Genomic DNA, 12431 nt, shown 5'->3' with positions numbered 1-12431 from the left:
TTGTAGCTTTGGTTTTGTTTTTTTTCCACAGAAGAACCAAGCCTTGATTCTCTCAGTGTGGAGTTGCATTGTGGGAATGTTGACAGTATTGTTCAGTCATGTGACCTCCTCACAGATCATTGGCTGCTTGGTGGACAAACTTGCTCAACCAATGGCCATGCTGTTTCAGTTAGCCAGCAGCAAAGGAGCACCTGCCTACCCTGCCTCCTTCCAACAAAAGGTCTGTAGTTCACCTAAATAAGGTCTTAAAGAATTGACATAGTAAAACAGTAATTTTATACCGAAGTTCAAGCTTTTCAATCTTGCTGTCTGGAAGTTAACCTTGAATAGAATAAAAGCACAGGAAAACAGACTCTCTGTAAAGGACTGGTTAGACCAAGTGAACTTCATTGGCTGGTGAAATGGTTATGTATTCATCCATGTTTTTATGTAGTATATTTCAGCTAAAGTTTTGGTTTGTGAAAATGCGCTTTCAGCACCACATTGATAACAAGTCTCAAGTTTTGATGATGAGAAATTAATTAAACTTCACCAAAGACTTTTAGGTAGTGCTATACAATGAATGAATCAATCAGAATCAAGCAAAATGTGTGACCTGAGAAAGGCTCAACTTTTGTTGTTTTTTTTTATTCTATTCCAGCTCTTTATCATGTGATGTTTACTTTTCAAAATCTTTTGGTCCCAGTTTCTTTCCTGTAATGAGATTTTTAATTCTTTCAACTTTTTATTTTACAGCTGGAGAAGCTTTGGCTGGATGTCGCCACCTGTCTACAGACACGTTACACAGGTGGTTACGACACAGACTTTCTCTGCCAGTTATCTCCCTTGCTGGAGGTAACCTTCCCTCACTCTCGGAGACAAATTAAGACTCAGACCGTGCTTCTGTGGAATTCTACCTTCAGTAAATCCTTGGCCCTTGTTTATCCCGAAACGCTGAAGTAAGTGTTAGCCTGATGAATGTTTTCATGTAATATAGGAGGGTTTCCAGTTGTGACTGTTACAGCAGTGTGGTGATGCCCTTAGTGATGCGATGTCACTTTCTGACACACTTGGTAAATCACTGCATTTTAACATTGCTTGGTACTGTCATTCTTCAACGTTTTCGCATGTTTGCAAGGTGTTTAATCAAGCATATTCTCAATGCATTATTCTGTGTAGACTGATAAAATTACACTTTTCATTCAGAAAAGTTCATAAATTGGCCAACCCAACCAATGTAGTTTTGTCCCGAAAGCCAAATCAAAAATGTGCATAAATTGCACTGAAAGTTGTTCGTTTATGTGTGTAAAAGTTGAGGAATTAGGGTATACACAGTAATGAAAATTATCCACAAACTTCAACTACCTGAATTACGTTGCAATTCCGCTAAAAATAAATACTTCAGGTGATAAAATTGATCATGAATAATATTACTTATTGTATATACCTGCCCGTGTTAATATGATTGATTTGCCCCAGCACATCCCACCCCATGCAATCAAAGGAAAGTTTACCTTTTAGCATTGGGTTTTGTTTTCCATAGCAAAGCTGAGTTCATTCACATGTAAAATGAACTGTTTTAACTGTACTGTTCATGAAAGATTATTGTGATATTTATGAATAATTTTTGTTTCAAAAAATCAAATAAGTACAAAAATTTCACTTTATACTCTGTAAACCCATTGCAGCTTTGTGTGAATGTGTAAAAAGGGAAAAAACAAAGTACAGGTGTTTGCATGAATAGGTGCAAAACAAGAAGAAACATGCAAAAGTGGAATTAAGGAGACTTGGTATATTGACATGAATTTAAAGACTGCATTTTTATACACATGAAGGTTTTGAAGTTAGAGATAAACTGATTTAACTGTGGATGTTTTTTCCTTCTGTAGACCAATACTGGTGAAAGTCAAAGAGAAGACCCCCATCATTTTACCAGGGTGGATTTCCACAGATGTACCTGTTGTAGAGGAAACACCCGTCAGTCAATTTAGTCAGGTGAGAATTGTTACCTCCATTATTTTACCTGGATGGATTTCCACAGATGTACCTGTTGTAGAGGAAATGCCCATCAGTCAGTTTAGTCAGGTGAGAATTGTTACCTGCATTATTTTACCTGGATGGATTTCCACAAATGTACCTGTTGTAGAGGAAACACCCGTCAGTCAGTTTAGTCAGGTGAGAATTGTTACCTCCATTATTTTACCTGGATGGATTTCCACAGATGTACCTGTTGTAGAGGAAACACCCGTCAGTCAGTTTAGTCAGGTGAGAATTGTTACCTCCATTATTTTACCTGGATGGATTTCCACAGATGTACCTGTTGTAGAGGAAATGCCCATCAGTCAGTTTAGTCAGGTGAGAATTGTTACCTGCATTATTTTACCTGGATGGATTTCCACAGATGTACCTGTTGTAGAGGAAACACCCGTCAGTCAGTTTAGTCAGGTGAGAATTGTTACCTGCATTATTTTACCTGGATAGATTTCCACAGATGTACCTGTTGTAGAGGAAACACCCGTCAGTCAGTTTAGCCAGGTGAGAATTGTTACCTGCATTATTTTACCTGGATGGATTTCCACAGATGTACCTGTTGTAGAGGAAACACCCGTCAGTCAGTTTAGTCAGGTGAGAATTGTTACCTGCATTATTTTACCTGGATAGATTTCCACAGATGTACCTGTTGTAGAGGAAATGCCCATCAGTCAGTTTAGCCAGGTGAGAATTGTTACCTGCATGATTTTACCTGGATAGATTTCCACAGATGTACCTGTTGTAGAGGAAACACCCGTCAGTCAGTTTAGTCAGGTGAGAATTGTTACCTCCATTATTTTACCTGGATGGATTTCCTCAGATGTACCTGTTGTAGAGGAAATGCCCAGCAGTCAGTTTAGTCAGGTGAGAATTGTTACCTGCATTATTTTACCTGGATAGATTTCCACAGATGTACCTGTTGTAGAGGAAATGCCCATCAGTCAGTTTAGCCAGGTGAGAATTGTTACCTGCATTATTTTACCTGGATGGATTTCCACAGATGTACCTGTTGTAGAGGAAACACCCGTCAGTCAGTTTAGTCAGGTGAGAATTGTTACCTCCATTATTTTACCTGGATGGATTTCCACAGATGTACCTGTTGTAGAGGAAATGCCCATCAGTCAGTTTAGTCAGGTGAGAATTGTTACCTCCATTATTTTACCTGGATGGATTTCCACAGATGTACCTGTTGTAGAGGAAATGCCCATCAGTCAGTTTAGCCAGGTGAGAATTGTTACCTGCATTATTTTACCTGGATGGATTTCCACAGATGTACCTGTTGTAGAGGAAATGCCCATCAGTCAGTTTAGTCAGGTGAGAATTGTTACCTGCATTATTTTACCTGGATAGATTTCCACAGATGTACCTGTTGTAGAGGAAATGCCCATCAGTCAGTTTAGCCAGGTGAGAATTGTTACCTGCATTATTTTACCTGGATGGATTTCCACAGATGTACCTGTTGTAGAGGAAACACCCGTCAGTCAGTTTAGTCAGGTGAGAATTGTTACCTCCATTATTTTACCTGGATGGATTTCCACAGATGTACCTATTGTAGAGGAAATGCCCATCAGTCAGTTTAGTCAGGTGAGAATTGTTACCTGCATTATTTTACCTGGATGGATTTCCTCAGATGTACCTGTTGTAGAGGAAATGCCCATCAGTCAGTTTAGCCTGGTGAGAATTGTTACCTGCATTATTTTACCAGGATGGATTTCCACAGATGTACCTGTTGTAGAGGAAACACCCGTCAGTCAGTTTAGTCAGGTGAGAATTGTTACCTGCATTATTTTACCTGGATGGATTTCCACAGATGTACCTATTGTAGAGGAAATGCCCATCAGTCAGTTTAGTCAGGTGAGAATTGTTACCTGCATGATTTTACCTGGATAGATTTCCACAGATGTACCTGTTGTAGAGGAAACACCCATCAGTCAGTTTAGTCAGGTGAGAATTGTTACCTGCATAATTTTACCTGGATGGATTTCCTCAGATGTACCTGTTGTAGAGGAAACGCCCTTTAGTGAATTTAGCCTGGTGAAAATTGTTTCCTCCATTATTATACCTGGATGGATTCTGTCAGATGTACCTGTCATAGAGGAAATACCCGTCGGTCAGTTTAGCTAGGTGAAAAAACTGCAGAATTATTACCCTCATCTTTCCAGGCTATTCAGTGTTTTCAAGGCCCCAAGCTTTTCAGATGTTTTCAAGGTCCCAAGCTTTTCAGATGTTTTCAAGGTCCCAGGCTTTTCAATATATTCAAGGTCCCAGGCTTTTCAATATTTTCAAGGTTGCAGGCTTTTCAGTGTTTTCAAGGTCCCAGGCTTTTCATGGCCTTTTTCGAACTTTGAAATAAGGAGCTTAAGTGCTTGGGTCTGGAAGAGCCTTCAAATTGAAAACCAGCATGTTGTACGTATATAGTGTGGGCTGATCTGTAGACCGGACATATTGTACACAACCAACCACATGTAAGGAGGGCAGTGATTTTCTTTTCGGCCATGAAAGTGGTACAGGGTTCATATTTACAGTGGCTTGAAGTCAGTGAGACAATCATTGAACTTAGTTTTGTGACTGGTGTTAGCCATTTTGTTTTTGTGGTACGGTTTTTACGTGGAAAGGTCTGGCAGCAACCTGTGGATGGTTTAGGGTTTCATACCGTTTTCTTCCCACTATAATGTTGTCTGTCGTTGTTCAAGTCCAATTTTCTTGAGTAAAACCTCAATCATATAAATTATTTTATTCCATTACATGTATATATAGCAACACTGCCATCTGTTGAGTAAGCTTATGGCCCTTGCCAAAGAAAAACTCTCCTAAAACTAAATTATTTTGTTGTGTGTGTCTGGCAGGCAGGATCATGTGCACCAGAACCACATCTCCCAGGTATGCCGTCCCCTCGCAAAGTCTGCGGGAGCTTCCTCAACAAGGCCGTCTCCCCAAACATCAAGAAGTCGCCAGCCAGACCCCTAGCTCCAAAGATTGACAGCAAGCCAACGTCAGTTAGCAAAGCCAAGAAAAACCTGTCTTTGTCAGATATGAGAGATGAGGTATGTCCTGTAATAGAATGAATGAGAAGTGTAAGGTATGTCTTGTAATGTAAGGAATCGGGTTTGAGCGATATGCCTTGTAAAGGAATGAATCAGATATAAGGGATGAGGTATGTCCTGTAAAGGAATGAGCCAGGTTTGAGAGATGAGGTACATGTAAAGGAATGAGTTTGGTGTTACTGGTAAAGGAATGATGAGGTAAGGTACAGTGTAGACTGTGCATCCTGTAAAGTAATGTTGAGGTGAGGTACAGTGTAGACTGTACGTCCTGTAAAGGAATGATGAGGTGAGGTACAGCGTAGACTGTATGTCGTGTAAAGGAATGACGAGGTGAGGTACAGTGTAGACTATGTCCTGTAAAGGAATGACAAGGTGAGGTACAGTGTAGTCTGTACGTCCGGTAAAGGAATGTTGAGGTGAGGTACAGTATAGACTGTATGTCCTGTAAAGGAATGATGAGGTAAGGTACAGTGTAGACTGTGCGTCCTGTAAAGGAATGACGAGGTGAGGTACAGTGTAGACTGTATGTCGTGTAAAGGAATGCCGAGGTGAGGTACAGCGTAGACTGTATGTCCTGTAAAGGAATGATGAGGTGAGGTACAGTGTAGACTGTACGTCCTGTAAAGGAATGATGAGGTGAGGTACAGTGTAGACTGTACGTCCTGTAAAGGAATGACGGGGTGAGGTACAGTGTAGACTGTACGTCCGGTAAAGGAAGGAACCAGATACAAGAGATAAGGCATCAACATGCATATGCACCAGTTTACATGGAGCTGTTTATATATAATCAGCACTCTTCATGTGCTCAGAAGTGCAACAAAAGTAAAACATGACACTATCAGTTGGGGTGTCCTTTTTGTTTTTTCGCTCGCCATCTGTAGCAATGTCATTTCTAGTTACCCCAGTGTCATTGTGTACGCGGGAAGGTCTGTCAGCAACCTGTGGATGGTTGTGGGTTTCCTCCCACCATAATGCTGGCTACCATCGTATAAGTGAAATATTCTTGAGTACGGCATAAAACACCAATCAAATAAATAAATAAATCAATGTTAGTGTGTATGACAGTGCGTTATGACCTTTCGTATAAATTGTTAACCCCTGGGTTGATTGTGACTGTTTCAGGACTTTGTTGTAATAGCGCCATCTCCCAAACACAAAACAATTCTGACCGATCATCAGAAGGAGGTGCTCAGAGAAAGAAGGTAATTTATTTACTCCTTTGATTGGTTGCTCTAGAGACGGGGTGCGGCACCTCACATTTGTCCATTTCCGCAATTGCCTTGCTACACAGATTGCCAGTGTTGTGGATAAATTTATTTGGTTGACAGCTGTATTAATGCCATGCTTAAGAATTTTCACTTATGCAATGGCAGTCAGTTCTATAGGTGAAGCAAACTGAAGTAACCAAGGTAAACCACCGACCTTTGGCATGTTACTGGCGGTATTTAGACATGCACAGTGTTAGGATTAGACTGTGCAAACAGGCACGCGAGCCTCGCCAGCTGTTTATGGTCTCACTTGGCACTCAGCACTGAGATGTAACGAAACTGAGGCCCATTCCACAAATCACAAAGTTTTAATTTCTAAAACCCAAAAGTAATGTTTGAGATCGTATTTCAGATTTTGACTTAAGTCAGAAATGCCCTTGTGGAATCTGCTCCAGGGCTGGTTGGCCTGGTGTCGGTATAATGTGGCTGGGAAGGGTGTCTTGGCTGGTGTCTGCAGCAAGATACTTCTGTGGTGGCAGCACTCTGCCCCACAAGAAAGCACAGTATATGTACACACACTAATGACTCCTTGTTATAACAAAACTGAAACATTGTTAAGTACAATGTTTAACTCCAAGCATTCATACATACACAGATATAATTGAACAGAGTGCGCTAGCTATCTCAAATTGAAAACCTGGAAACCTCTGTACCAATAACAGTTCAATTGTTCAAGTAGTTAGCTAATTAGTAGTTCAAATATCCTACTGGGAAAATATAACTTTTACCATCAGAGGTAATATAACATTTATTTGCCTATAAAATGTTCTTTTGTGGTCGAATTTTTTAGGTTTTTAGAGTAATTTTTAACTGACTTCTTTTGTCTGTTAGCACTCTGCCTGCCATGTATAACAACCTGGAACAATCCCAAGATGTCAGTTTGTCAGCACATTTCATCACGGATACACAAAATGAGTAAGTTCATACATATTAAATCTCTACGTGTTGTAAAACAAATGTAGTGTCATAGCTGTTAGAAACATTATCTATGCTATTGTGCGTATGTTAAATTTCCTTGGAAAAACAGAAGTGCAATGGTAAACTGTTCATCTTCTGTCCAGTATGTCATCAAACTTAAGTTTTTTTTTATAAATAAGTTGGTATAGTAACACTCAAGGTTCGTATTAACTCAAACCAGGTCAAAAATGTAAAGACTGTTTGTTATAATTTTAAAACCTATAAGAAAAATTGTTTTGAGCCAGTTGTCATGCTTGTCTGTTCAATTCAGAGCGTTATCAATAGATTAAGATGACAGGTTAACCGTTGATATTATTTCCAACCATTTCTAGTCATTAATGGAAAATTCACATGAAATATTGGGGTAATGAGGAAACAAAAATAACAAATTTATATTTCAGTTTAGAGGTTATCAGTGAAGCTATTCTTTCCATTAAGTATACAAAATCGTCTTCCATACACCAGTAGGTTTAGTGTTTTTCTGACGTCTCTCCTCAGACAAGCCTCACAGAGTGACTCGGTGATTATTTTGGATAGTCAGGATGTGAAGCAGGTAAGTGTAGACTCTGTCAGTGTTTTTTTCAAGATTCACTTCTGGGATAAACGAATATCACTTCAAGACTCTGGGTGAACTTTCAGGTAAATGGTGATTAACCCTTAGCTCTCCCATGTGGGCCCAGAGAACAGAATGGGTCCACAGCTCTCCCCTATGGGCCCAGAGAACAGAATGGGTCCACAGCCCTCCCGTGTGGGCCCAGAGAACAGAATGGGTCCACAGCCCTCCCGTGTGGGCCCAGAGAACAGAATGGGTCCTCAGTCCTCCCCTGTGGGCCCAGAGAACAGAATGGGTCCACAGCCCTCCCCTGTGGGCCCAGAGAACAGAATTGGTCCTCAGCCCTCCCCTGTGGGCCCAGAGATCAGAATGGGTCCACATCACTCCCGTGTGGGCCCAGAGAACAGAATGGGTCCACAGCCCTCCCCTGTGGGCCCAGAGAACAGAATGGGTCCACAGCCCTGCCCTGTGGGCCCAGAGAACAGAATGGGTCCTCAGCCCTCCCCTGTGGGCCCAGAGAACAGAATGGGCTCATATCATTTAAGACATTGTGTTCTCCTGTCAAGAGGCAATTCCTAACATGTTCTCACCACAATATGGCTAAAATACTGCCAATGTCATGTTAAACCCAGATCAGTCTTTCCTCAGGCATTTGATTTTTGCCCAATTTCTCGGAATTTCGTTTTTTGGGGTTTTTTGTTTTTTTTTTACAAATCCATTGTTTCATTTGCAACATCAGCGAAAGTATTTATTGGCAAAAAAATAAATATTTTTATGGTTATGAACTAGAGTAATCGATTCAGAGATATTCACCCCTTCAGTAGTGTGCTCCACCAACTCTTAGTTGTGGTGATGCTGATTTTTAGATGTGAGATATCAAATTAGGTGACAAAAACTGGACCCTGTGCTGTAGTTTAGACATAGCAAACTGAAATCCAGCTCTTTTTTTTTGTTGACCAAAATCACATCTCTACGTGGAACTGCTTTTGTTTTGCAGACAAAAGATTCTCATGGTCAAGAGGATGTGATGAGAGGTGCAAAGCGCAGGCGCTCTATCAGATTTAGTGACGAGGTTTTCGAAGAGCCTGCTGAACCAAAAGCTAGGCAAATCACAGGGTTCAAACGCTCCAGAATTGTGGAAGGAACGTCTGAGGACAAGTGTGATGATAACGACATGGATAAAGTAGAAAATGCAGAGAAGGAAAAATCTGATTCTGTATCTGTGGATTTTCCATCGCAAGGATCCAACTTATTCTTGAAGCCCAACCCACAGGATGCGATGGGTGTTTTTTTGTCTGATGTCTCCAGCTATTCTACAGGTAAATCCAGCATGGTGGTGGAGAGTGACAAATCTGCATCTGCCTCCATGTTAGAGTCAAATAAAAATGAGAAAACTGTAACACAAGAAGAAAAATTGAAGGAGAAGTCATCAGTGGCATCTTCTTTCCTTGACAGTTCGAGGACTTCGAGTTTCGGCCAGCTGTTTTCTTGTTCCGATGATAGTTGTTCTGTATCCATGGTGACCCGAGTGAACATGGATTCTGTGGTGGAAGACACACAAGATATGCTGAGTCCAGAGAGAACAGAGACAGCCCACCCTGACAAGGAGACTGTGATGGAGACACCGGTAAAGTCTGTGGACGATAGTTTTACCTTGGCAACAACACCCACTAGTCGAGCTCTATTCCATGGCCAGTCTGATGAAAACGCTGATGATGCAAGTGATCATTCGCTGTCAGCCGTGTTAACGAAATCTCCTGTTGTTAAGATTCAGAGATTGTCCGGAGAGGAGATACGTAAATTCAGCCCTCATAGAATAAGGCGTTCACAGAATGATGATATTGTGCAGTCGCAGCCAGAATCAACACAGTCAGCATGTCTGGCAGCGACGAGAGTGCGGCGCAGTTTGAGTCATCCGCAGAGTGGGCGCTTTGGCGGGGAGCTTAGGGGTGATGCACGAATTGTGATGCCTGAAAAAGATGCATCAGAGTCCAAGCAGGATTCTCACACTTCTGGAGAAGTTACTTCCCCTGAGGTGCAGCTCTCCCAGGGATTTTCAGTCATCTCTGAATCAAGTGAAAGCAAAGGTGAAGGTAAAGACAAAGACAGTGCAATGGAAAGTGACGGTGATGTACAGAATAATGGTGCAACGGTAAAAGGAGAGCAAAGTGAAAATAGTAAGGAGTTCAGTTCTCCAGACCTTATCACATCCACACAGAATGAAGTCTCTGTTCGTCCATACAATCCAGATCATGCTGCACCGACCTTGAAGAATTCCACAGAATTGTTTTCGGAACTTTCTCCCGTAGCACCATCGACATCAGCAACAGAGGGGGAGAGAGATTCCGAACCAAATTCCAACGAGTGTTTGAAAAGTCAAGAGACTGAGAACACTGAGGAGAATGTGCCAGACACTTACAACCCAGAACTTGCCTCCACGCTCTCCAATTCATCCGAGACGAAATCACGGCGGAAAAGCCATGTTCCTCTGAAATCAGAATCTGTTGTTCATAATACAAGAGCAAGAAGGAAAAGTATGCCAGCAGTCCAAACACTCACAGCAAAAAGCAAGCAAGGATTGAGAACCAGGTTGTCTGTCAAAGAAACTCGCAGTAAAGACAATAATAGCGGTAATGTGAACCCTGAAGATACTTGTAAGAACCCTACAGATAGTGGAAATGTGAGACCTACGGATAATGGTAACGTTAAATCCGCAGATAATAGTGATGATGTGGCATCTGCTAGTAATGATGATGTGAAAATTACTGAAAGTTTGGAAACTAGTCAGGGCAAAATTCTCCATTGTGGTAAAAAATCAGATGGGATGTCTGAAAACACGCAAAACAAGTTGCCTTTAGAGAAGAAGAGAACTGTTCGAAAGACCCGCCGCTCATGTATAGAAGCGAAGGAAAACACTGACACGTCGAGTCAAGACTCAACTGATCTGTCTGGTTCTGAATCTGCCAGACCTCGGCGAAGGTCGACAAAAGCTCTGAAGGAATCACAGAATGAGGAATTGGTGGAGAAGAAGATCGCAGAGGACAGGACGCCTCGGCGAGGGCTTAAAAGAGGACGGCGTGGCCAGGAAAAGCTTGATGAAAATGCATGTGATGAAGAGGTGACCTTCAAATGTAGAACAGAGACTGAAGATACACCAGCCATTGACAAACTTTCCAGTGCGGAGGACAACTTACTCACTGCTATTCCAGAGGACCTATCACCAGATAGAACACCAGATTCTAGAGAAATAATCCAGAAAGAACCCCAACGGCAGAGTACGTTGATCGTAAAAAGAGATGCAAAGGGATCGGCTTTAAATTCCCGCCCCGATACGCCTAAGGCGAGGAAGAGTCTAACCACGGTAGATCCATTTGGCAGTGATTCAGAGGAAAATGTGCCGCTTTCTACCTTTACTTCTCAAGATTCCTCAGTGAAGATGGATGTCTTGTCAGGAAAGAGTAAAGAACCGCAAGACGCGAATGACAGTGAGCAGCTTTTGGAAGCTAAGGTTGATCAGATTAAAGATTCCGTGTCAGGAAAACATGTGCCTGAGGAAGAGGTCAAGAACAAATGTGAAAGCAAATCTGAGAAAATGGATGAACGGGAAGAAGAAAAAACAAGACGTCCAGAGTCCTCCAGTGATGTTGCCTGCACCCCAACTCGACGTGCACCGCCAAAATACAAAGTGGCTAAAACGTCTCCCATCAACCTAAGGACACGGTCAGCGCAGAAAACAAAACAAGCAGAGTGTGCCGAGCCGTGCGATTCTCCGAAGTCCGCCACTAAAGGGAAACGACTGTCCTTGACACGGAAGAAATTGAATGTTGAGGAAGAAGCTGATGCTTGTGGCAAAGCTGCTGAGGAAGATGCAGGGGACAAAGACGCAGGGAACAAAGACGCAGAGAGAGTCAACCAGGATAAGGAATGGGTCCAGCCAGTGGATGTGGATATAGAGACATCAACAGAAGCAGGAAATGAGGAAAATATGAAAAGTGTCCCAGTGCCTGAAAGCCTTTCCAAACAAGATAATGGCAAGGAAATGTTCACAGAGATAAAGCCTCCAGGGCGTGTAAGATTCGCCGATGATGTTATGGATGGCGAGCCCAAGAATGAAGAACAGAACAATCCAGATTCGCCAATACCATCGAGGAAGGTTGATTTGGCTGCTCCAAGTTCTGACTCAAAGTTGTTGGAACGGAAAAACCTCCTGTGGAAAGATCGGGAATCCTGTAAGACGTCTCCCCGGGGAATCTTAAAGCACACGGGAGCATCCAGGGGATTCTCCAAGATGCAGCGCTTCTCCAGCCCATGGACGCGTATGCTTCAGAAGAAGAAGGTTCATCCTGTGACAGTGCCGTGTCTCTATTCACCGTCTGCGTCACCCAGTGCCAGCATCCTGAAGAGACGTCGCCTCAGCGGAGACATGGCAACCAATTCACCATCTCCTCCATTGAAGGTCAGAGAGAAAATATGCCGGTTTTTTCATTTGCTTTAATTGTTCTTAATATTTTTTTCTTGCTTATTTTAATGAAAGTTTGGAAACTTGGAGTACATAGTTTTTTTGTTGTTTTTTTTTTAAATCTAAAATGCCTCTAGGCT

At 42.0% G+C, this 12431-nt stretch overlaps 1 protein-coding gene across 1 annotated transcript in view; it reads left to right on the top strand.

Annotated features, from left to right (window-relative positions):
• The window catches only part of LOC135477757 (telomere-associated protein RIF1-like), a 42199-nt gene that overhangs the window by 21573 nt on the left and 8195 nt on the right, over window positions 1-12431 (top strand). The window contains 8 exon segments of the mRNA XM_064757960.1: window positions 32-220; window positions 736-938; window positions 1869-1974; window positions 4857-5054; window positions 6177-6256; window positions 7154-7237; window positions 7778-7832; window positions 8830-12288. Of these exon segments, the coding sequence (XP_064614030.1) occupies window positions 32-220; window positions 736-938; window positions 1869-1974; window positions 4857-5054; window positions 6177-6256; window positions 7154-7237; window positions 7778-7832; window positions 8830-12288 (4374 nt within the window).

The sequence above is a fragment of the Liolophura sinensis genome, chromosome 11, assembly GCF_032854445.1.
Source record: "Liolophura sinensis isolate JHLJ2023 chromosome 11, CUHK_Ljap_v2, whole genome shotgun sequence".
NCBI classification, from domain to species: Eukaryota; Metazoa; Mollusca; class Polyplacophora; order Chitonida; family Chitonidae; genus Liolophura; species Liolophura sinensis.
This window is presented reverse-complemented; position numbering and strand designations above follow the sequence as displayed.